Here is a 24976-nt window from a genome sequence, read left to right as displayed (position 1 = left end):
TGGAGTAAGATTTGTCTGTTAAAGAACTTTTGTTGTTGTTAAGAACTTTTTGAAGATGCCATCATGAACACTTGTTTCTTCTCAGTGCTCTGTGACTGGTAGGTAGCTCTTTTCCTAATAGAAGTGTCCATAGCTATCATCTAAGACTGTATTCGCTAAATGAGGGATGTGGTCAGATACATAAAACCTAGCTGGTGGTGCAATCTTTATTTATTTTAGGTTCTCTCAATGCTATATTATTTGCTTGTATAAATAGAGATTATCTACTTTTTCGTACTTCCGGTTAAGTTAAAGAAAAAGCTGGCAGTGTTATTTGTTGGCAGAATTCATTTATTAAGTCTTTTCTTATGAATAAGAAATGAATTTGTTAGAAATTTCTTACTGTAAATTGAAAGTCATCTTTAAGATTAAAAAAGAAAAAACCCTTAAATGATAATGTCATTGGCTTCCTCTGTCTCTATTTCTCTTATTTCTTAATGGAGATACTTCTGTTTGGCTCTTATCCATTTAAAGATTCCAGATGTCAAGGGAAAGCCTGATGTTTGGTGTCTGGTCTGATCTCTGACAAGGTCAAGGAATTCTATCACAATAGAAAGTACCTCTTTCTTCAGACTCTCCAGCTCATGAGTTTTAAACTGAGTTTGATGCAGCAGTGGCAGTTAGTTGTTTCTCCCACTTAGAATCCACTCCCTCAGCCCTGGCTTCCTTTCTGGATTTTGCCCACCACTAATTCTGCTGTGAGTCAGAGCCAACTTGATGGCACTTAACAACAACTACAATTCATGCTCAAGTCCAAGTTCCTTCTGTGGCTTCTCCAGCAGAGCTTGCTACTTAAAAGAAAGCTTGGTAAACTTAGTCTTCACAAAGGATAAAAATAATACAGTAACCTAATAACTCTGCATGTGGTCCTAACACCAGGCATGGATGAATTCCATTTGGGAAGAAGCCGAAGAAACCAGGGAGGAGGACATGCTGGGTCAGCTTATGAAAGTAGAAATGACTTTAGGTGCTGTGGATACACAAGAAAAAATTGCATTCTCTAGGCAAGTAGGGAGTCCTGGTGTGGCACTGTGGGTTAATGCGCCAGACTGCAAAGCCATTTGAACTGTGAGGTCAGCTAGCTGTTCAAGCTCACCAGCTGCTCCTCGGAAACCCTATACAGGGTCGCTATGGGTCAGAACCGACGGCACAACAAGAGGCAAGTAGAGCACTGTGCAAAGGGGAAGCACCCAAGCCCTAGAGAGGAAAACATGTCAGTGAGGGAATTCCACCAGTACTATGGCTTAGGTCCAGTAAACAGGAGTGCCTGGGTTTGATTTGTGTGATTTTGTTTCATGTGATTTTGGACGCATGGTGTGGTGCTGTAGGATAAACACAGGATGGCTGATTGCCAGACCAGCAGTTCAAACCTACCAGCCACTCCTCGGAAACCCTGTACAGAGTCACTGTGAGTCAGAACCGACTGGATGACACTTAACAACAGCATTGTGACAGTAGAGGTAGGACATCTATATCCAGGACTGCTGAGTTAAGTAAGACAGCCTGAACTCAGCCACATTAAGGGCCACAGAGCAGTTTACAGGCCAGAAAATGAGCTCAGACTTCTAATTTCAAATCAGCTGAGTATGCGTTTTGGATTCTGTGTTATCCAAATACCATCCTGACTTAGCAATGTCTTTTTGCCTCACCTAAACCTTCAGTAAAATGAAAATATATTTAAATCTAAGATGAGAGTCATATTTCACCTTATTTCCGGAGTTGTGAGAAACTGTTTAAAAGCCTGATAATTAGTGGCTCCAATGCAAATTCTTATTTCTCTTTCACTGTATCTAAATCATCAACACGCATGGAAGCAGCAGTCAAGAAATCAGACAACATATTGCATTGGGCAAATCTGCTGCACAAGATCTCTCTGCAGTATTGAAGAGCAAAGATGTCAGTTTGAGGACTAAGGGGTGCCTGACCCAAGCCATGGTATTTGCATGCAGAAGTTGGACAGTGAATAAGGACTACTGTAGAAGAATTGATGCATTTGAGTTATGGTGTTGGAGGAGAATACTGAAAGTACCATGGACTGCCTGAAGAACAAACAAATCTGTGTTGGAAGAAGTACAGTCAGAGTGCTCCTTGGAAGCCAGGATGGCCAAACTTCCACTCTCATACTCTGACATATCATCAGGAGGGACCAATCCCTGGAGAAAGAGATCATGTTTGGTAAAGTGAAGCGTTGGAGAAAAAGAGGAAGACCCTCAACAAGATGGATGGGCACAGTGGTGGCAGGACTGGGCTCAGGCATATAAAAAATGGTGAGGTCCCAGCTAATATTTCGTTCTATTGTACATATGGTCACTATGGTCGGTACCAACTTGATGGCACCTAACAACAACAAATTTAAACCTACTCCCCATTCTTGCCAGGTATATATAGTCTCATGGTCTCACATTTTGATTTTTCCACAACTTTCAGATTTTGGAAAGAATTTTTTTTTTTTTTTTAATGTGTATTGAGTGAAAGTGAAGGCTTACAGGGCAGATAATTCATTTTACATTCAGCAAATCATTGTAATGATTACAATCTCCTCCATGCACCCTCAGCCAACAGTATTTATTTCTGTTACCCTTTTTTTGATGTACACATACCACCTTGAAAATATATATATTCATGTAAATGTCCAAAGGGTATATTTTGCAAACCAATTTCTTGCTTATATGCACACTGCCTTTCTCAGTCCATGGGCCTACAGTCCCGCTGCTGCTCTATCTCTCTGTGCCATCGCCTCTGCCACCATCTCTGTTGTCACTGCTTTGCTTGTAAGGATCCCTTAATCCTGTCATATTCTTCCATCTCAATGGTCCTAGGGTCCTCTGTTTCTGAAATGACAGATTAACTGCTCCCCTCTTTTAGTTGCTCCTTTTCTACATTCTAATGACAATCGCCATTAGACCTGAACACAATGACTCACAACTGAATCATAAAATCCTATCCCCCTCATACATACATTTCATTTTGATGCAGGGGATTAAGAATGGAATGGTCAATTTGATGGTCTTTTTTAATGTTGCAGAGTTAATGAGAAGGTTCATCATAGAATTTAAGGAGGTGGGACGATAAGGTTATTCTTTGTTCAGAAGCCAAAGCACTGGTCATAATCTCCACTGGCCAACAAACCAGCCCTCTTATCTTCTCTCAGTATGTCTGAGTTAGCAAAGGACGGAGCAGGCTTTATTTGCCAACTCTTGGTTCTGTGCCCTTCTTGATGGCTGAGTTGAGTTGGCTGGATTTCCCTCAGAGGCCATCACTCATGTACCATTCTTTTAGAAAATCTCCTCTTTAAAGAGCTGACAGCCACTTGCTTTTTCCATCTTTACTAAGAACTAAAAGCCGTTCACACAGTTCACTTCTTCTCAAAGACAAACATTGTGCTTGTTTGTTCATCTATAAAAAGAGGAAGAGAGACCAATCATTCATGTGATGTCACTGTCAAGGCTTCCTGGAGGACAGGCTAGATAAATGGAGTAAAAGGCTGAACTCTCTCACAGCCTTCAGGGTTTGGATTTGATGGACTCTGAGAACCCTGAATGGATGCCTATTACATCATGCAAATGCTATGGAAAGATCTGTGCAAATCAGGCCTTAAAGGCTCTTATACTCTATTCCTGTGGGTTTCCACTCACTCATCCTGGCTGGCCCAACACTGACATACTTGACCTGTATTATGTTTCTGTGCACTCTCAGAGATCCCTCACTTGACAGTGACTATACCAAAAAACTTGGATTCTAGATGGGACAGGCTTGGGAATAGCTCTTTCCTCTGCCTGCTTTTGTTCCCATGAGTGGCTGACACAGACAAGGGGCATCAGTAGAAGTTGCCTGGCAACATAAGCAGATACTGGAATCAAGAGGACCAAGCAGGAGCCCAAGGAAGACAACAGTTATATTTGTGCTGATGTGATTTGAGTTCAGTTCATCTCCCCTCCAGAGAAGGCCATATTTCTCCAAAGAAACAGTGCTTTTTTCCCTAACTCATTCTGGTTTGCCCTGTAAAAATACCAAAATATGAAGCTATTGTTTCTCTACACATCCTCCATCTAGGTCTATATACTTCTGAGGGCAGTTTCCATTTCTCCCTGAAGAATTCTGTACTCTTCCATCAAAACAGCAGTTTTGGCATCTTTGTGGGTGGGACTCAAATCATGTCCCTTCTAAATGTTAAGTTTGGGGAACAAAAAGAAGTCTGAAGGGCCTTTTTCTCACTGATGGAATATTGTTTTCTTAAAATTTCTTCATAATAAGTCCCTGTATCTTGTATCTTTTGAGAAAATCTATCAAGATCACACACACACACACAAAAAAAAAAAAAAAAAAAAAAATTCCAATCATCAAAACTTTCTGATCTGACCTCTCTGCCTCAAATTTAACTTGTGTAGCAGATCTTCTTGGAAGCCATTGTTTTGACTGTTTGGATTTTTTTTTTTTGGCGTGTGTGTGTGTGTGTGTGTGTGTGTGTGTGTTTTTAAGGCAACCTCTGCTGTGGTGCTGTAGGATAAGCACTGGACTGCTAACTACAAGGTCAGACATTCAAACCCACCAGTTGCTTCTTGGAAACCTTATACAGGATCGCTATGAGTCAGAAACGATTGAATAGCACTGAAAAACGAGACTAAGGCAAGTACTGAGAGAACTTGTCTGCGACCTTCCAGTGGTTCCAAAGACATGTGTAAACAACATTTTGTTTGGAATAGACCTATGCATGTATGAACTGGAACTCTAGTATATCTACTGCTTGGCTGAAAATTGGCCCACAAGGATTTCTATCTAGACCTGAAGGGTGGTTGAGGGCCATAATCGCTGCTTATTCCTTTCTGACCAGTAAGCCCAGTATTTTATGATTATTATTTATTTTGTGTTTTGTTCCACATTTTCTCCCACTCTATCTGGGAACTTCTAATGTGATCTCTTTCAGAGCTGTTGGTAGTGGTAGCTGGGGACCATCTAGTTCTCTGGTCTGGAAGTCATGGAGACTGATTTCACATGTCCCATGAATCCATTGGACTAATTGATTCCAAGCATCTTCAGTCCTCAGCACTCTTCTTTCTTCCACACATGGAGAGACCAATAGCTGCACCTTAGATGGCTGTTCATGAGCTTTTAAGATCCCAGACTCTACTCACTCACCCAAGGAGGTAGATGTTTTTGTGGACTTAGTAACAATAGTTTTTTACTTGTCTTCACATACCAGAGTTCATCTGAGAGAGGAGAAGGAAAGAAACAGCAGATGCCCTTTTTATAACATGGGGGACTGAGGTACAGAGCTGGGGAGCTGCTTGGCTCCTCAGCCGTAGAGCTCAGCAGTGTGACTTGGATGCCAGACTCCAGCACTGGAGAAAGACATTCAAGAAATGAAGAGTGCGGGCTTATATCTTGTGGGATCCATTGCTTTCCTTTACCCACCTGAGAAATAAATCTGAATTCCCTGCTCTCTCCTACTCACCTGACCTTCCTTGTTACAATAAAAAGCTACTGAAGTGTTCTTTCCATTCATCCTTCCTCTGCTGACAGAGGTTGGTTTTCAGAGTGACCTGCATTCCTGGATGAATAGCCACCCTCTTCTCCCCCTCCGTGTGAAGAGCCACAACATTTACTGGTAGCTTCTTAGTTAGTCATCCTTTAGAGTGGTGAGAATGAACAGATTTCTGTTGACATGGGTGCTATTGGGGGATAATCCGCAGAACAAAAGGTGGCAGCCTAAGGGGTGGGGAATTGGGGGACTGAACACTGGTGACTGGGATCAGATTGCTAGGGAAACAGAGCAGTTATGTAACCATGTTTACTCTGGCTCAGGTGGCACAGAGAAGGCAGAGGCAGCCCCCTGACAAAAGGCAGTGCCCAAGGTAGAGAAAAGGCGGGCTCACAGGGAGGGAGGTCCCTGCTCAAAGATATGGTAGTCAGGCAAGGAGATAGCACTTTAGGATGAAAGGAATCTGTTCTGTTGACAACAGCTCAAGTTATCTAGTACAAACTTCCCTATCCTTAGCCTCTCCCTAAAAAGAAGCCAGCTGTGAGTTAGGCCAACAGCAAGTACAGCTGAAGCTAGAGGTAGACGTTGAGAAATCAGACACCTGGTTCTTGGCTAAATCTCTGGATCTTTATAATTTTTTTCCTGTTCATCTCATAGTTTTCAAAGAAACAGAATTCTTCTTCCTAAATGTGGGCAGAAATCAGCCAAGGTTCCTTATGTCTTTCTTGCCCTATGCTTCCACCAAGCTCCCATTCTCTCTTCTATGAGGTCAGATGGGTACCATGGAACACAATGGAGAGATCCCATTACAGACCTTCCTTTGTCCAAGCAGCATAAGACTGGGAAGGAGTCTTTGCCTTTTCACTGGTGGCAGAACAAATCAGGTTCTGACTTGAGAGAGAAGGTGATAAGCCCCGCAAAACAGGGGACTAGGGAGACAGAAGTCAAAGCAGCTTAGGAAAAAGGCTTAGGTCTCCACCTGGGTCTGTCCCACCTCTTCCTGCCAAGCTGGTCATTCGTCTCCCTATTCCCATAGTGATGAAACTGGTGGTCAACCCCCAGCTCCTTGCAGATGGCTGTCACCTCCCTTTGTGACAAACAGGAAGTTGAGACCTTTGTCAACTCAACTGCAACCTCTACATTAAATATTTCTCTTGGAGCCCAAGTCAGAACCCTAGAGAATAAAGGAAGCTTGCTCTTGGGGAGAGAGGGTATGTCCAGGATTCCTGGAGTTGGAAGATACTCGACTTCACCATCTTTGGAGAACAAGGAAGAAAATGAAAATGATGTGGTCCCTCCTATTAGTCCTTCCAAGGACCCTGACAGGTGGGAAAAACAGGTGACTCAGGAAATAGGCACATAATTTATCCCTGAGGGAGGGAAGAGGAAAATACCTAGGGGTGGCAAATATCCTAAATTTTAGGGGAGGGAAAAGGCACTTTCTTGGAAGCTTGGATCTGTTTCCCTATAAGCATCCCAATTCCGCTAGATGAGCCCATAGTGAAACCCATCTTATCTACACGTGGCAACCCTGCAGGCTCTGGAAAATAGATCTCTCAAGCCTCCTCATAGCCTAAACATCTCCTTGAGCAGTTTCTTAATGTGATTCTGTTTCATGCGTATTCACCACAACCAGAGATAGCTGTTTTAACTGAACAGAGAAAAGATGGGCGAAAACATCTAGTTTTAGCGAGTATGCAGTTAATGTTCACGTATTTTCAAAATCTATAGTTGTTCAGTCCGCAGAGGAATCTGAAGTTGCTCAGTTACTGTTAGCTTGGTCTGGGGTCCCAGATCCAAGTCCCAAACTAGAAGTACTTGAGAGTCTGCATCTTCACTTTCTACTGTGCAAACAGAGGGGATGAGGGGGCCTTGGAACTGCCAGAAAGAAATGGGAGCCAATGGGCGGGGCTCTTGGGGTTTGTGCCAAACAGCGGGAACAGCGGAAAAGCAGCAAGATCAAAATAAATACGGTTTATGGGAACACCAAGACCCTCCTAACCCCATCCTCGCCAGAAGGACCCCACCCTCATTCTAGGGTGTGGTGCGCCTAGGGGGCGGCTCCCTTAGATCGATTTTCGCCCGCGGCTATCCCCGGTGCTTGCACGTGTGTGTGTGTGTTTGCACATGTCCAAACACGCACAAAATCTCTTTTCCCCGAGGCCTTAACTATTTACGCTAGGCAGCTCTGCCTGCAGGGGCCCTCGCCGTTTCCTCGCTTATCTGGGTCCCAAGCCTGTCTGCATCTAGATCCCGTCTCCGGCCTCTCTGAGGCTGCGACGCCGTATCAGTTAGTTGCTGGCTCGACTTGGGGCCCACCGCTAGTTCTCGTTAATCATTCCTGCCCTATCCTGGCTCCAGCCGGCAGCCGCTCCCTTCCCACACGCTGGACGTGTCGCTGGAAACTCTGAGTGGCCCTCGCAGGCTCCCCCGCCCCCTGTCCGACGCCAGCCTTGTTGTGGGGGGTCCAGGGGGGGGACAGCTGGGAAACTAGAGCGGGTTCCCCGGGGACCCTCGAGCGGCTCCTCCCGGCGCCGCCTCCCGGCCGGCCCGGCCTCCCCAGCCAGAGGCCACTAGCGTCCCCGCGCGCGCCCGGCCCGGCCCAAGCCTGGTGGAGGGCACTCGCACGCCCTCGACAGGCGGTCCTCGAATCCCCGCCCTGCGTGCAAGGCGGGAGAGGGAGTAGCCGCCCCCCACCCCCCTCCGCAAACAGCCTAGATTGGAAACACAAACTCCCTCTGCCAACGCTCACGTCTCCTGCCTCCCGGGGCACGCGCCCTCGCTTGCTCACTGCCTCGGCCTCCCTCTTTCTCCTCGTGCGCCCAGTCTCTCGGAGCCCGGTCCTGACCCGGTCGCTAGGGGAGCGAGCACATCGCGGACTTCTTCTGAACCCCTCCCGAAGGACCCTCAGCGGCAGCGGCAGCGGCCGTCGGGAGTCGCGCAGAGATGCCCCTGCCCTCCCAGGCGGCCTCAGTCCCCGCCACCTGCTCTCCGGGGAAGGTAGGTGCCGGCTGGAGAGGGGGCGGGAGAGGGGCGGAGGCCGCGCGGTCGGGGAGGGACCTGGGAGCGAACCCAGTCCTGCGCCAAATCCTGGGGAAGGCAGTGAAGCGAGCCCCTCCCACCGAGGGGTCCTCAGAGACTGGGAGTCTTAAACTCAGGGGAGATGAGGTGGAAAGAGATTAGAAGTTCTTCCTTCCCCTCAGTCCAGAAAAGGGGAAATCTGAGAAACCCTCGTTGAACCTGCAGCTGAAAAGTACTTCGGAAAGAGCGTAAGGCCCCAAGGTCAGAGCCTATTTAGAGACGGGAAGGAGCTTTGCCAACAAAAGGAGAACTGACATCTCTTCCACCCCTTTGGAGCTGGTTGCCTGGACCTAAGGGGGTTGGGCGAATATTGAGAGGACATCAGGAATTTCCTGGCACCCTCTGTCATCGGCCAGATGCAGGTCCAATTCCCCTGGGTACCTCATTCTCCCTCGGAGACCCCAAAATCCGTTCCCTTCAAGTAGATTCCGACTCATAGCGACCTTGTAGGACAAAATAAAACTACCCTATAAGCAGTTTTCCGTTTGAACTCCAAGGTCGACAGTACAAGCTGCTCCTCGGAAAACCTATACAGGGTCGCTGTGGGTCGGAACCAACTCGACAGCACTTCACAACAACAACATAGGCAGTTTTATAAGGAGCTCTGGTAGCGTAGTGGTTACGAACCTCAATGTCAGCAGTTCAAAACTACCAGCTGCTCCATGGGAGAAAGATGAGGCATTCTGCTCCCATAAAAATTTATAGCCTTGGAAACCCTGTTCAGGGTCGCTATGGGTCGGAACCGACTCGATGGCACTTAACAACAACAACATAGACAGTTTCAGGCAGTTTTATAGGGCAAACCACAATGTTGGCAGTTCAAACCCACCAGCTGCTCCTCGGAACTGATTTGACAGCACTTAACAACATTAGGTTTCTTAGTAGGGAGCAGCCCCGGTGCCAAAACAGTTCAACACCAGGCTGCTATCCAAATTTCAGACCCACAGGCAACTCAATGAGAGAAAGACCGGGAATCGGCTTCCATAAAGATTACCCTAAAACCACACCAAACCCACTGCCATCCCGTCAGTGTGACTCATAATAATGCTATAAAATAGAATAGAACTGCCCCATAAGATTTCCTGGTGTGTGGCACTGTACGATAAGCACTTGACTGCTAACCACAGGTCACTGATTCAAACCTACCAGCTCCTCCTCAGAAACCCTATACAGGATTGCTATGAGTCAGAACCAAGTGATGGCACTTAACAACAACAAAGCTTTATGAAAGCAGACTGCCACATCTATCCTACAAAGTGGCTGCTGTCCAAAACCTTCTGTTAGCAGCTGAGTGCTTAAACACGGCACCACCAGGACACATCACTAGGAAAGAAAAAGACAAACCAACCCACTGCTACCAGGTCAATTCCAACATAAGGGCCCTATGGAGAGTTTCTGAGATTCTGAGACTCAGTCTTTACTGGAGCAGACAGTCTTTCTCATGCAGAGCAGCTGGTGGGTTTGAACTACCAACATTGTGGTTAGCATCCCAACGCCTAACCCACAATGCTACCAGGGCTCCAATCCCTATAAGAAGCCCTCCGTAATGTTTCCTGATAGGACTGCAAGAAGAAAACTCAGACTATTCCCCCACCCTGGCCCCTGTCCATCCCTGGAGGTTAGGCCCCAATGGAGCCTTGTTTGGGCAAAGAGGCAGGTTGGGGCACCAAGGGTCAGCAATGTCTGAAAACTCAGGTGGTTGGGGGACATCTCCTGTCCTCTCATCCACCACCCTAATAGAGGGCAGTTCTCACTGAACACAAAGGCGTAGGATGGGAGAAGCTAGGAAAGGATGGTCCTGGTCAGCTGATGGGTTGAGATTGCTTTTGCTGACCAGGCAACCTGACCTCAAGCAGTCAGCTGGGCAAGGGGAATTCCCTTCTTAGATCTAGTCTCCTTGGCCTCCTGGTCTCCCACTCTCCCCTGCCTCAGTTTCCCCCTACAAGGAAAAGAGCAGCAGCAGAGGAACTGGGGTGTGTGTACATGTTTTGCTTTTGGTAGGAGTCCTAATTAGATCCAGCTGGTGGACTGCCCCTCCTCCAGCCTCAGCCCTCCACTCCCCACAGCCAGGAATGGGCACAGAAAAGCTAGATAGATTAGATCCTCAAAAGGCCTCAGCTCCAATGTCAGAAAAAATCCCCACCCCCAAACTCAGACCAGAGACAGGGAGCTTCCCCCAGCATTGTCTGTGCCCTTGCCAACCGCCTAGGCCTGACAGTCACAGTCCCCATGCCCCCTCATCTCTTCTACCCCCCCCCTTGTAGCTCATGCCCTGTTCATGTGACCACCCATTGCACACACACCCTCATATAGGATTCAGCTGACACTTCTCTGTACCCACAACCCATGCTACTCACATGATCCCCAATGGTGGTACCCCCAAATGATAGTCACAGTGTTCCACCCTCATCCCACCCCACTACCCTCCACACAAGTGGAGGCACACACAACACTGCAGGCCCACACACAACACTGCAGGCCCACACAATCTAACACAGAGCAAAAAGTGCAGAACTAATCCTCTCCTGAAGGAGGAGGAGTTTGACTGTGCTTCTGGCCCAACCCAACAGTAGAAGTGCAATGGGACAGACTCCACACCATGGTTTATGGGGTAGAAAAGGCCTGTTGGGCACCCTAACCTGGTAACCTCTTTTTCCACCCACCCTTCTGAGCTCCCTTCCCAGCCTCCATATCTCCAGGACATCTCAGCCCCCTTCCTCTGACCTAACTTCTACATATGGGGCAGTAGCACCTATCTGGCCAGGGAAGAGCCTCCATCCAACTAGCAGCCTGAAGACAAAGGAGGAAATGGGGGAGGGTCCCCACATGTAGGAAAACACCTAGAGCACACCCTCCACCTGAGAGTAGGTCTGACCCATTGCGCTCTCCATCCCACCCCCCCCTCACTCTAAGCCTCCAGTCTGAGGAAAGGAAGCTGAAGAATGGAGTTAGTAGTACTCCCTTTTATGCTAAGGAGTGGTTCCAGCAGCCTGGAAATGTCCCCTGTCTTCCCTCCCTCCCCCCAGAACCTTGGCCTTGTTCTGGTGGTTTAGGGCGCCAATGCTGTTTCCCAGTGGGCAGTGGCCTTGCTGTTGGCTAGGGCCTTTCCTCTGGTCTGAGTCCTTCCTCATGCCTGCTGGCCAGCAGATACTGACTCTGGGAATGGGGGAGGCAGAGGGAACTGAAACAAAGTCCTATGGGCCCGGCCTAGCTCTGCCAATTTCCCTAGTTCCCCTCTGCTTTCCTCTGGGGGAGCAGGCTGTGCTGTACAGTGAGAGCCCCAGGGGGGGGCTGCCCAGCTGGCTGAGGCTGGAGCTTTGGTCACTGCACAGACCTGCATGCCCGAGGCTGCTCCTGGCCAGTCTCCCCTCCTCCTTGCCCAGGCCTTCCCCTCCCCCACTCCCACCAGGAGCTCCTGCCCTGGCTTAACAAGCAGTCCATTGTGCCTATGGCAGCCGGCCCTGGCAGCCTACAGGCCGGTGCCCACAGTAGCCTGCTTCCTGGGTCTTGTGAGCTCCCACTCAGCTGGCCCCAACAACCCCCTTCCACAGTCACCCCTACCCCCCAGGTCCAGCCAAGAGGGCATAAGCAGGAGATCTCAGCAGGACTTCCTTCTTCCTCCCTTCTTCCTTCCTGAAGAGGACACCCAGAGCAGCTGGCACAACCAGAGTCCTCTGACCTTGGCCTAAGCATGCAGGCCCCTCCTTGCAGCCTCCCTGCTGGGCTCAGCCTGGACGACTTCATCCCTAGTCACCTCCGAGCCCATACAGGTTCATTCTCGAGAGGGATACGGGTGAGTGAGACCACTGAAGAAGAGGGGCACTGTTTCCATGGTTGGAGGGTTGGAGGGGGGCACAAAAGATGAAAGAAATGAGAGGGTAGTCAGAAGCTGGCTCCAGAGAGACTCAGTGGTTTCCTGTCATTGGGATCAGGCTGGGCCTGGGAGCCTTTGCTGTCGGCTGTGCCCAGGGGTCACCCACCTGCTCGTCTGTGGGACCACCTGGGCCCTGAGCAGCCACCGCTCCTGGCCCCTCCTCACAGGTTCCTGTGATCCGGAATGGTGGCTCCAACACCCTTAATTTCCAGTTCCATGACCCCGCACCCCGGACCGTGTGCAATGGGTGCTTCCCACAGAGGAGAGATGCTCCCCTGCACCCAGGTGGGTCCCATGTCGGGGGTGGGAGGTCAGAGCTGTCTTGTTGTCTAGCACTACCCTGTGTGGAGCAGGAGGGACCACAGGGGTCGGGATGGGAATAGGGAGGGGGGTGTCTGAAGGCCATCAGGAGGTCCTACGCCAGTTGTCCCCCCCTCCCCCACCAGGGCTCTGAGCTCAGCTGCCTGCTTCCTGTGTGAGCAGGCATAACTGAGAGAGTGAAATCAGTTGTGGGAGAGAGTGGCTGACACATCCTTTCCCTTCCGCTCCGACTCCTTCCAGGGAAGGGAAGTGTGCAGAGGTCATAGTCATGGGGCCTGCCGGCCTCCAGGAGGCCAGGGCCTACCTTGGAATGGGGATGGAAGGGTGGTTCAGCAGCCCAGATGTTCACATGTTAGCCGGAGACTGAGAGCCTGTCAGCTCCTGGGGCCTTCTGGGTGCAGGCCAGCCCTGAGCGCCTTCTCCTGCAAACGTGTTATCCTTTATCAAGCATTTCTTTGAGGCAGCACTTACAATGTATTATATACTGTAAAGATGCTTTACAAAACCTTACCCACCCTTTTGAGCTCCCTTCCCAGTCTCCATCTCCAGGATGCCTAGCCCCTTTTCTTTGACCTAACTTCTGCATATGAGGCCGTAGCTCCTGATTGGTCAGGGAACAGCCTCCATCCAACTGCCATTGAGTCCATTAGGACTCATAGCTACCCTGTAGGGCAGAGTAACTGCCCATAGGGTTTCCAAGGCTAGCTTTCTCCCATGGAGCAGCTGGTGGGATTGAATCACTGACCTTTTGGTTAACAGTCCTCTGCTTAACCCACAGAGTCACTAGGGCTCCCTAGAAACCTTACCTGATTGAATTTCTCAGTCTCCTGGCAAGGTACAGATTGTTCAGCTAGTTGATTCCAACCCTTGGCTATTTGGCCCCCAAACCCTTATGCTGCTCCCCTGGCTTCTTGGGGGCTAAGTTCTGGGGAAGCTGAGGACACAGTAGCCATGTCTGGTGAACAAGCCTATGGGCTGTGTGTCAGGCTTTGTTGGGGGCAGTTGCACACCTACATCTCACTGAAGCTTTTTGTATCGATGACCCTCACTTCTCAGAACTGGAAAGTGAGGCACACCAAGATTGACTGATGTGCCCAAGGTCACACAGTCAGTCAGTAAGTGGCCAAGTCCATCTCTGAGTGCAGTTCTGTCCACTCCAGACCCATGTTGTTTTTGCTGCCCCAGCGGGGAAGTCCCCAGAACTCTCTGCAAGTAATGAGGGCTTAGGAAACTTAGGACGGCTCCAGGACAGTGGGGTGGGGTGAAGTAGAGGCAGGCAGAGATTTCTCAAAACAAACTCCATTTTCATTCTCTTTAACTGAAAAGTAAACATAACAGAGGCCAGTGGTACTTCTGGGGATGGGGAGGTGTGTAGAGTCTGCGTCATATATTCAAACAAACAAGATGTTGAAACTTTGGAGCCCACAGGGATCAATGTTCTTAGGAGCCAAGGGACACACAAGTCCGGGTGGGGACCCCGTCTCTTGCTAATGTTCTCTTGCACACACCCCACAGACACAGCCTGGTATCAGACTTGGCCGGGTCCCGGTAGCCGGCCATTGGGGAGCCCGAAGACCCCTACCCCTCAGCATGCTCAGAATTGGTCAGCCACATGGACTAAGGACAGTAAGCGCCGGGACAAGCGCTGGGTCAAATACGAGGGAATCGGGCCTGTGGATGACAGCGGCATGCCCATTGCTCCCCGATCCGTGAGTCTAGGGCTGGGGGCCAGGGAGAGATGGGGCCCAGGAGCTCATACTGACTTCTGTGGATTACAGTGTGTGTGTGTTGTGGGGGGGGGGGTGGTTCAGACCCCCTTGTGTGTCTAAGCTGCACAAGTAGTTTGTGGGGAGTGGGTCTTCAGTTCCCACCAGGTTCTCAGAGGTGGAGAGCCAGTGCTACGAGGGCAGCAGATACTGACAGGGCCCACCTGTGAGATGCAGATCCTAAGAGCCTGGGCTGTTGTTGTGTGCCATCTGGTGGCTTCCAACTCACAGCAACCCTGTATAGAGTTTCTAGGAGTCCTGGTGTAGAGCTGTAGGGTAAACATTGGACTGTTAACTGCAAGGTTGGCAGTTCAAACTCACCAGCCACTCCTTGGAAACCCTATACAGGGTCACTGTGGAACCGACTCAGTGGCACTTGACAACAACATAGGGTTTCGGAGCATCATCAGCTGGTGGGTTTGAACCATAGACCTTGAAGTTAGCAGTCCAGTACTTATCCTACAGAGCCACACCAGGACTCCAGGGCCTGGGCAAAATGATGAAATGGGTGTAAGTGAATCCTACCTGAGAAGACCCTGCACTGTGGCAGATGGGGAGGGTTTGAGGCTCCAGGCTGGGCGGCCCTGAGCTGCTTCCACACCCAGGTGCCTCTGGGCCTCTACCACCTCATCTGGAAAATGGAGTTAATAACATACCCTTCCTGCCTCCCAAGATACTTTGGAGACACAAAATGAGGCAAGGGATGTGAAATACCATCTTCCCTATATAGTCACTTAAAGAAGAAAAATTGCATACAAACATACGCTCTTTGTAGAATATTGTTATTTGTTACCATCAAGTTGGCCCCCAACTCAAGGTGACTCCGTACCTAAAAGGATCAGGCCTTTGTCACCTACGGGGTTTTTAGTGACTGATTTTTGGAAGGAGACTGCTAGGCCTTTCATGCTACTCCATGTTAGTCTGGAAACTCTACTGAAACCTGCTCAACATCAGAGCAGTTCAGAGTTTCCACTGGCAGACACGTGGTAACTAAACAGGAGGTGCCTTGGGTGGGAGTAGAGCCCCCATCTCCTGTATGGAGGGTGAAGTCCACCACTAAATTGCACTGCCGTCTACAGAAACACTGTTGTTGAGTGCCAACAAGTCAGTACTGACTCATAGGGTTTCCGAGGAGCAGCTGGTGAGTTTGAGCCACCAACCTTGCGATTCAAACAGACCTTGCGGTTGAGTGCTACACCAAGAAATATAAAAAAAATAGAGATTGTGAGTGGTCATCTAAGATACAACCCTATTCACATGGTCTCTACTCACATGGAGCAAAATAGAAACCAATCCAAGGGACTAAATAGCTCCTGCAAACTATAACCTCTTGAAACCCGAGACCAGAAGAACTAGATGGTACCCGGCTATTAATACCAATCATTCTGACCAGGGACATTTAGAAGGTCCCAGATAGAATGGAAGGAAAATATAGAACAAAACTCCCAATTTCTCAAAAAAAAAATCAGACTTACTAGACCAAAGGAGACTAGAAGAATCCTGGAGACTGTCACCCAAAGATAACCTTTGAACAAGAAATTGAAGCATTCTCTGTGGGTTACTCTTTATCCAGATAATAGATTGGCTTACCAAATAAACAATATCACCCCTGTGTAATATGCTCCCTCAAACAATGAACTATAGGAGACCAGTCAACATTTATCCACAAACAAAGGTAAGAAGACAATTGGGCCAGGAAGCTAGGTCAATGGAAACAGAACAAACAGAATGAAAGTAATGAAAATGTTCACACCTTATAAAAATTCTAACCAGTGATGTGGAACAATTTGAATAAAGATTGTTTAAAAACCCACTGCTGGTGATTCCGACTCATAGCTACCCTATAGGACCCCATTGGGACTGCTCCATAGGGTTTCACAAGCTGTAAATCATTACGTAAGCAGGTGGTCTCATCTTTCTTTCAGGAAACAGATGGTGTTTTTTGAGCTGCCGACTTTGGTTAGAAGCCCAATGCTTAACCTACTGTGCCAATTTTCTGTATAAAGTTTCAGCTATTACAGAATAATATATATTTTTTTAATTTAAAGGCAGAGAAAAAAATGTAAACCCAGTATTTCATGACTCAGTAATCATCATCGTATACACTTTGATGCAGACTGTTGCATGTGTCTTATCCATAAACAAGTCATACGCAGTCATTGCTATTAAAGATAGTACAACAGAAAGTTCATCAGTGAGACTTCAAGGATGGCCTGAGAAAGGGCTCCTTAAGGAAAAATGTCTGTGGCATGACTGATATTGGGAGAATCAGTGAGCAATGAGGCCTGACCATGCCTTTTCTCTTCCTAGAGTGTTGACAGTCCCAGGGACTGGTACCGGAGAATGTTCCAGCAGATTCACAGGAAAATGCCAGGTGAGATTCCCTCCCAGGACCTCACCTATTCAGAAAGTTATTTCTCTACCCACAGTAGACTCTGTGGTGAGTGGTCCCTAAAGCTGGCCCAAGAAAGGAGTCTCCATTACCCCCCACCCCTGGTACTCAAGGCCCAGCTGTGACCTCCAGGACAGTGACAGACACTGTCCCTTGGTGTCCTCCCAGAATACTGGGAAGATCTTTCCTGAAATTTCTGTGCTTTTCCTGTGAGGCTGAGATTCCACCATTAGTGGGTTGTTCCTCTTTATGAAGTGTTGCTTTGTTCCATGAACTTAAACAGCCAGCCCTGGGAGGTACATATGAGCTTCCCACAAGTTCACTCATTCATTCAATCAGTCCCTTGAATATTTATGGAGTACTGACTACGTGCCAAGCACTGTTTTAGGTGCTAAAGATATTGGTTGTTGTTAGCTCCTTTCCAGTAGGGCCCTGATTCATGGTACCCCATGCACAATGGAACAAAACGCCATTTGGCCCTGTGTCATTCCCATGATTGGCTGATTTTCAGATCGCCAGGTTTTTTTCTTCCTAGTCAGTCTTCGTCTGTAAGCTCCACTGAAAACTATTCAGATCACAGATACTCAACATAAACTCCACTAACAGGTGACTGGCTGACTGCCCTTGAGGGGCACTGGCTGGGAATCAAACCCACATCTTTCACATGGAAGGCTGAAGATACGACCAAAAAAAAAAATGTTCCTGCCATAGTATACTTACATTCTAGATAGAGGGAGACTCCCACTCAACAGAAAAATAAGCAGATAAAGAATTAATATGGCAGATGGTGGTAAGGGGGTCAGTGGAGCCCTCTGAGCAGAACTCTGAATGAATGAAGAAGTAAGAATGGCAGATAACTAGGGAGGAGCATGCCTGGCAAGTTCTGGAATAGCAGGAAGAGGCTGGACTGGAATGAGAGAGGGCCATGTGATAAGAGATGAAGTCAGAGAGGTAATGGGGTCAGATCACAGAAGCCTTGTGGACCACTGTAAGGACTTTAGTTCTGAGAGATGAGGAGGCATGGGGAGGTGACATGAGCAAGACAGTGACATGATCTAATAGTGGCTGGAAAGATTTACCCTGACTGTAGTTGTAGAAGAGATGGAGGCACAGGGGTGGAAGCAGGGGACCAGTTAGGAGACTTTGTTTCATCCAAGCTCAAGATGATGGTATCTTGGACCAGGGTGGTAGCAGTGGACCTGCTGGGATGTGGTGTAGGATTCAGGATACATTTTTTTTAAAGTTTTTATTGTGAATTATGTGTTAGTTTACATGCGTAACATTATCTTTACATTCATCCTCTCATATTTTGTTTCATTGCAATGATCACAGTCCCCTGCATGCATACCCAAAAGGTATACCCCACACTCCTGGCCCCCCTCTCTCTCCGAGTCCAGAGTCCCCAGCCGCTCCTTCTGTCCACGTCGTTGCCTCTGCCTCCATCCCTAGTGTCACTGCCTTTCCAGACAAGGTGTCACACTTTGCTTTTCTCCCTTGATGGTTCCAGGGATCTCCACTCCTGGACTGCAAAATCAGCCGCTCCCCTCCTTTTGTCAACACTCACTGTCAGACCTGATAGCAATCATTCCCTATTGAGCAAGAGGGGAAAGGAGTCCTTTCCCTGTCACCTTTCATTAACTTCATCCAGACAGGTTGGAAACAATTCAGTGGAGGTTCTACCTTTCCCTGTATCCTATGGAACTAGGTTCCCTATTGAAAGCTTATAAGCCAGTCACTTCTTGCCTTTGTAGTCTCCCCATTTTGGGTAACCAATGTCTAAGTTCCCCCTCCCTGTTGACCCTGTGTACCAAGGGGGTGAGAATGATCCTGACTGTAGAGATTTGTCCTCTCTTTTGTCATACTGCATCCACAAGCATAGGTCAGGATCATCCACTTATAGTGGGTTACTCCTTTTTTTTTTTTTCTTCCCTCTTCTTTCAGGATACATTTTGAAGATTACTGCTGTTGTTGAGTGCCATTGAGTCAATTCTGACTCCTGGCACCCCTAAAGGTCAAAGTAGAACTGCCCCATAGGGTGTCAAGGCTGTAAGTCCTTACTAGAGCAGGTCTGTCCTCCCATGGAGCTGCGGATGGGTTTGAACCACCAGCCTTTCCATTAGCAGCTGAGCACTTCACCACCGTACCACCAGAACTCCTTATTTTAATGGTTGTTGTAGTTAAGTTCCTTCTAGTCAGTTCCAACTCATAGTGACCCTGTACAGTCTCCGAGGAGTTTCTGGTGAATTTGAACCGCTGATCTTGTGGTTAGCAGTCCAGTGCTTATCCTACAGCACCACACCAGGAGTTATGAGAATTTGCTGATGGATTGGGCATAGCATGAAAGAGAAGAGTCAAGATAATTTTAAACCTGAACCAACAGGAGGATGGAGTTGGCATTTGTAAAGATAGGGAAGCCTGTAAGAGGAACAGGTTTAAGAGGAATCACATCTTAATAGATCGCATCCAGGTAGATATATTATAGGAGTCCTGGTGTGGAACTGTGGGTTAATGGGCTGGACTGCAAAATCAGTTTGAACCGAAAGGTCGGCAGTTCAAGCTCACCTTGGCGATTCAAGTTGCTCCTCGGAACCCCTACACTTGGTTGCTATGGGTTGGAACCAACTGGACAGCACTTAACAACAAAGTAATCCTAATGTGCAATCAAGGTTGTAAATCATGGCTGGGAATGGGTAGTATTTTAAAGATGTTAAATCCTATGGGCCAAGGCGCTGGACTGCAAAGTTTGAACCGCAAAGTTGGCGGTTCAAGCTTGCCAGTTGCTCCTCAGAAACCCTATACAGGGTCGCTGTGGGTTGGAATTGACTCGACGGCACTTAATAACAACAAGAAGACTAGACACAGTCATCTAGGGAGGCCCAAGAGGTTTTAGAGATGAGCAGGAACCAGCAAATCTGGCTCAGAAATTGCAGCCAGGGAGGAAGGAGGAAAACAAAGGGAGTATGGTCTCTAGAGCCAAGTGAAAAAGCAAGGAGAGATCCCGCTGTTGGTGGGTCAAATCAGATGAAGACTGAGAATGGACCATTAGATTGGTAACACTGAGGTTACTGGGGTCCCTGGGAACAAGAGTGGTGGGTCCGAATGTCTGATTAGAAAGAATGGGAATGGTGAGTTAGGTATGGACAACCTTTACTACAGAAAAAAGCAGAAAATCCAGAAGCTGGAGGAAGGCGTAAGATGGAGAGAAGCGTGTTTTCATGTGTTTAAGGCCATGTCTGCGTGCAAAGGGATCAGATTAGTTGGTCAATAGCTTTTGCTAGAAGACCTCAGAAATCCTGGGCATCATGAATGGGTCTGGGCCGGAGGAGAAGGATAAACATCTAGAAATGTAAGCAAGAAGGGAAAGAGGGAGAAGAGGAAGTTGCATTTCCCCACCTGACATGGCCAGGGCTGGTCCACAAAGGTCAGGAAGAGCTTGCCTGTGGGAACGCAGGGAGGGAGGAGCAAGAGGTTTTGGACAAGTAGGTTGACTGCCCAGGCTTGGTTCACACAGGCCCTTAAGTCTGCCAGAGGCATTTCAAGCCCTCCGGAGAGCTGCCCGCCTAATTCCTTCCCTCCCTTGGGACATTCTTCAGGCCCTGACTCAGCCCCTCCGCCCCCAGCTCTAGGCGGAGGCTGGAAGCGGCTGAGGCTTTTGGCCCAGCCCTGACTGTGTCCTTTCTGCTCTCACAGACCTGCAGCTGGACTGGACACTCGAGGAACCACCTAAAGGTGAGGGGGTGCCAGTAATCCCAGGCCAGAAAGCCTTCCCAGGTCCTACCTCTCCAAAGCTGGGGTGTGCAGCTGGCCTGGCTTTGGGGCTTCCCAGTTGGTTTAGTTCAACTAGAGAAGTTTTTATGGCTCCATTTCCGGTGAGCTCCAAGTCCTCTTTCTCTGCTCTTGGTTACTAGCATGATAATTAAGAGCATCAGTTTTGCAGCCCAGCAAATTTTAGCTCAGCCACTCCCTGGTGTGATTTCATTTTTCTGGGCTCCTCTTGCCTCATCTATAAAATAGTGACCAACCTACCCTGCAATTACTTTGTAGGAGAGCATGAAACTCTGGGCACAGAGTTCACATTAAGTGGCTGGGGCACCTCTCTTTCCCCACCACCCAACAGGTGGAAGTGGGTACCAGAAGTTTAAATGAGTACCCAGGAACACCCTATTCCTGCTCCTGCTGCCCCACATCCCCTCTCTCATCTTCAGTGGTTTCCTTTTGTGTCTCCTCAGTAGATTCAACTCATCCCGGACTCCAGCGAAGACCTGCCTCCAGGACAGGACCCGTGGCAAGGCAGAGCCTGTGAGTTTGGGTGGTGGGAAGGGGCTTCAGGGCTCTGAGGGGGACCAGTGCCCCCTGGTGGCCACAGCTGGTGCAGTCTAAGAGTAGGAAGCCAGGGTCTGTCTGGCTCCCCACAGGGCACTGTCTTTTCTTAGGGTACTGCAAGCCCCAGAGATCCGCCAAAGAGGGAAAGATGGCAAGGAATGGACCTAGCACCCATTCCTGATGAGGAATGCCTATTATGTTGATTATCGATAGCAGGAATTCATCACTTGCTGAAATTTACAGGTCCTATGGGGTGGGGAAAGGAGCTCTGGTAGCGTAGTGGTTATGAGTCGGGCTGCCAACCTCAAGGTCAGCAGTGCGAAACTACCAGCAGCTCCGCTGGAGAAAGATGAGGCATTCTGCTCCCATAAAGATTTACAGCCTCAGAAACCCTGTGCAGGGTCACTGTGAGTCGGAATCGACTCCATGGTACTTAACAACAACAACAACATGGGGTGGGGAACAAGGTGACCCAGAATCTGGGAAGATGTTTGAGAAGGGTATGTTGTTGTTGTGTTGTTAGGTGCTGTTGAGTTTGTTTTGACTCATAGGGACCTTTTGCACAACAGAATGAAACAGTGCCTGGTCCTGCGTAAACCTCACAATTGTGGTTAAGCTTGAGCCCATTGCTGCTGCCACTGTGCCAATCTATTTAGTGGAGAGTCTTCCTCTTTTTCACTGACCCTCCACTTTACCTAGCATGATGTCCTTCTCCAGGGATTGGTCCCTCCTGACAACATGTCTGAAATAAGAGATGAAGTCTTGCCGCCGTGGCTTCTAGGGAGCATTCTGGCTGTACTTCTCCCAACACAGATTTGTTTGTTGTTCTGGCAGTCCATGGTCCTTTTAATATTCTCCTCTAACACTATAACTCAAATGTATTGATGATTCTATAGTCTTCCTTATTCAGGGTACAACTTTCACATGCATCTGAAGCTATTGAAAATACCATGGCTTGGATCAGGCACACCTTAGCCTACAAACTGACATCTTTGCTCTTGAACACTTTAAAGAGGCCTTGTGTGGCAGGAGGAACCCAAGTTTCCACCCACGCTTCTCCTGACCCAAAGAGGAACCCCACCAGGGAGGTTAAGGATGAAATTCCTTTCCTCTGTGCAATCCTCACAAGTCCAGTGGGGCTGCCAGAGCTCAGGAGGGACTCAACCTGACCCTCAGTGAATTTCTTATTCCTTTTTAGGAAAGGATTAACCACACTGTTGTTCAGTACTGTCAAGTCGGTACCGACTCATACTGACCCTGTGTAGAGTTTCCAAGGCTTTTAAAATCTTCGCAGGAGCGGAAAGCCTCATCTTTCTCCCTCCGAGTGGCTGGCAGGCTCAAACTGCAGACCTTGTGGTTCACTCACGGTCCGGTGCTTATTGTATGAATCCACTATGCTTAGCATAACCAGAGTTGGTCCTGACTACTGGTGTGGCGCTGTAGGATCAGCACTGGACTGCAAACTTAAGGTTGGCAGTTCAAACCGACCAGCTGCTCCTCAGAAACCCTATATAGGGCTGCTATATGAGTCGGAACTGACATGACGGCATTTAACAACAACAACATAGTAAGGTAAAAAGAGCCCTTACGGTGTAGAGGGCTAAGTGTTGGACTGACTACCGAAAGGCTGGCGGTTTGAACCCACCAGCTGCTCCTCAGGAACCCTATATAGGTCACTATGAATCAAAACTGACTTGATGGCTGTTAACAACAACAATATAGAGTCACAATGAGTCAGAGAATCAACTCATAGCAGAGAATTTATTTAGTAAGGTATAGGTTTAGAGTTCAAACTTTGGGATCAGAGCTCTGTGTTCAAGTTAGTGTGCTTCCATTAGCCTGCAACCTTGGACCACTTAACCAATCTGAACCTCCGTGTCCCTATCTGTTAAGTGTGGGATATAGGGCTATCATTGAGGATTGAATGAGATAATGTGTCATGCTTGGCACATAATGTTGTTGTTATTAAGGGCCACCAAGTCTATTCCGACTTATAGTGACCCTGTATAGGGTTTTCAAGGTTTGAATAGCCGACCTTGTGGTTCATAATAAGCCTCCATACACATCATTATTTTACAGGTTTAATTATTAATAGAGCTTTCTTAGATTACAAATGACACGAACCTTTCAAATTTTCACTTTTATTATTGCTAATATAGAATAGAATCATAATTACTGTCACCAGATCCTGACCCTCAGATCAGACATTCCACTACTTGATAAGCTTGATATAGTGGTTCCACTTGTTGGAAACCATAAAACAAAATAAAGATGGGAACACTGAAGCCAGCCAAGAAGGGGTCCCTGAGGAGAGTTAAACCAATGTGAAGGCAGCACCTCTGAGGCTGGATGGTTTCACAGATAAGGTTCCCCTGAGTCCAGCCCCTCAAGGAACGAGGCCCAGGAAGAAGACAGAACTTACGCAGAGCCCCGGGGCTCTTTCCCCTTCCCCAGAGTTTTCCTTGAAGTATAACTAGCCTAGGCAATTGGGCTTGGGGCAGGATCACTCAGCCTCAGCAACTGGACAGACCAGCCTCTTCAAAGCTGCATAAACATAGATAGCTGAGATCACAAGGTTGGACAGAACACAATCATATCCTCCAGGATACAGAGTCGGAACCAACGTGACAATACACAACCACTTATGAAGTAGATGTTATGTGTCAGGCCCTCTCCTGGGCACCTCATACTTGTTCCCTGTCAAAGCTGCACCACACCCTTAAGAGGGGGAAATAATTCCCACTTTACAGCTTTGGAACCCAAGGCTAGCTAGGAGAGTCAGTAACATGCCCAAAGGTCACACAGCTACTAAGTGGTGGGACTGACATTTGAATACTTTCCACTGTTGAACAATGCTTCCACACTGCAAGCGGGAGCAGCCATTTGGCCCCTTAGCCCAGGGCAGGTGCTGGGGATGTGTGTGTGTGCAGCTCCCGCTAACAGGGCTATGTGCTCATGTATGCCTCAGTTTCCCAAAAAGGAAACTGAAGAGCTGTCCTTCCGTTTCTTCAGAAGAAGCTGGGGCCTCTCTGAAGAATTTCCTGGAAACACCTTCAACTGTAATTCTGGAGCATCTTCTTCTCTGCTCCAGACCCCAAATCAGGTAGCCTGCCCAGCATCCTCCCCACATCACCCTCTAGCATAGAATACAGATGATGCCTCTTGAGCTTGTGTCCTGTCCTGTGCAGCCCAGAATTCCTTGCAGAGCACTAGTGGGCATAGGGGTGGGTCAGGGGCTGGAAGCCTGCTTTCTTAGCCTGGCTAGTGTCCTGGTACTCCTCTACTCAAGCTGATACACAGTCACCTCCATACAGGTGCCCAGACACAGAGAGAGAGTAGACAATGTCTGGAAGGAAGACTCCTGGAATCAATTTATGCAAGAACTAGAGACTGGGCAGAGAGTAAGTGTCAACTGGGCCTTCTGTGGGTGGACACAGAACAAGTACTTTGGAAAGTAAGTTCATCCCTTGTAATACATCCTTCCTTATTCTTCAGCCAAAGAAACCGCTGGTAGATGAGCCTGTTGATAAAACCTCTCAGCCCATTGAGGTGAGTGCTGGGTGGGTGAGAGAGGAGACAAAATTAGGGGGGATATATGAGGGGAATTTGGAACCAACTCCACACAATCACCACCACCTAGGTAGGGTGAGCACCAGTGCCCATGACCAAAGACGACAGAATAAAAACTCTGACCCTCTCTA

The 24976-nt window shown here is 48.3% G+C and overlaps 1 protein-coding gene across 2 annotated transcripts in view; it reads left to right on the top strand.

Moving 5' to 3' along the window:
- The first annotated feature begins 6731 nt into the window (after positions 1-6731).
- SORBS3 (sorbin and SH3 domain containing 3) overlaps positions 6732-24976 on the top strand; it is a 33351-nt gene continuing 15106 nt past the window's right edge. Inside the window, exons 1-9 of one of the 2 annotated variants that reach the window (XM_006864393.1) lie at positions 6732-6844; positions 12239-12392; positions 12641-12758; positions 14310-14503; positions 16871-16934; positions 21158-21251; positions 24288-24378; positions 24590-24676; positions 24771-24824. In XM_006864393.1, coding sequence (XP_006864455.1) covers positions 6732-6844; positions 12239-12392; positions 12641-12758; positions 14310-14503; positions 16871-16934; positions 21158-21251; positions 24288-24378; positions 24590-24676; positions 24771-24824 — 969 coding nt within the window. Of the gene's footprint in view, positions 6845-12238; positions 12393-12640; positions 12759-14309; positions 14504-16870; positions 16935-20642; positions 20682-21157; positions 21252-24287; positions 24379-24589; positions 24677-24770; positions 24825-24976 lie in introns of those variants that run through there. The other variant, XM_006864394.1, reaches the window with a different exon arrangement.

This window comes from Chrysochloris asiatica, unplaced genomic scaffold, assembly GCF_000296735.1.
Source record: "Chrysochloris asiatica unplaced genomic scaffold, ChrAsi1.0 scaffold00064, whole genome shotgun sequence".
NCBI lineage: Eukaryota > Metazoa > Chordata > Mammalia > Afrosoricida > Chrysochloridae > Chrysochloris > Chrysochloris asiatica.
Note: the sequence above shows the minus strand (reverse complement) of the source record. Positions and strands in the feature narration are given on the sequence as shown.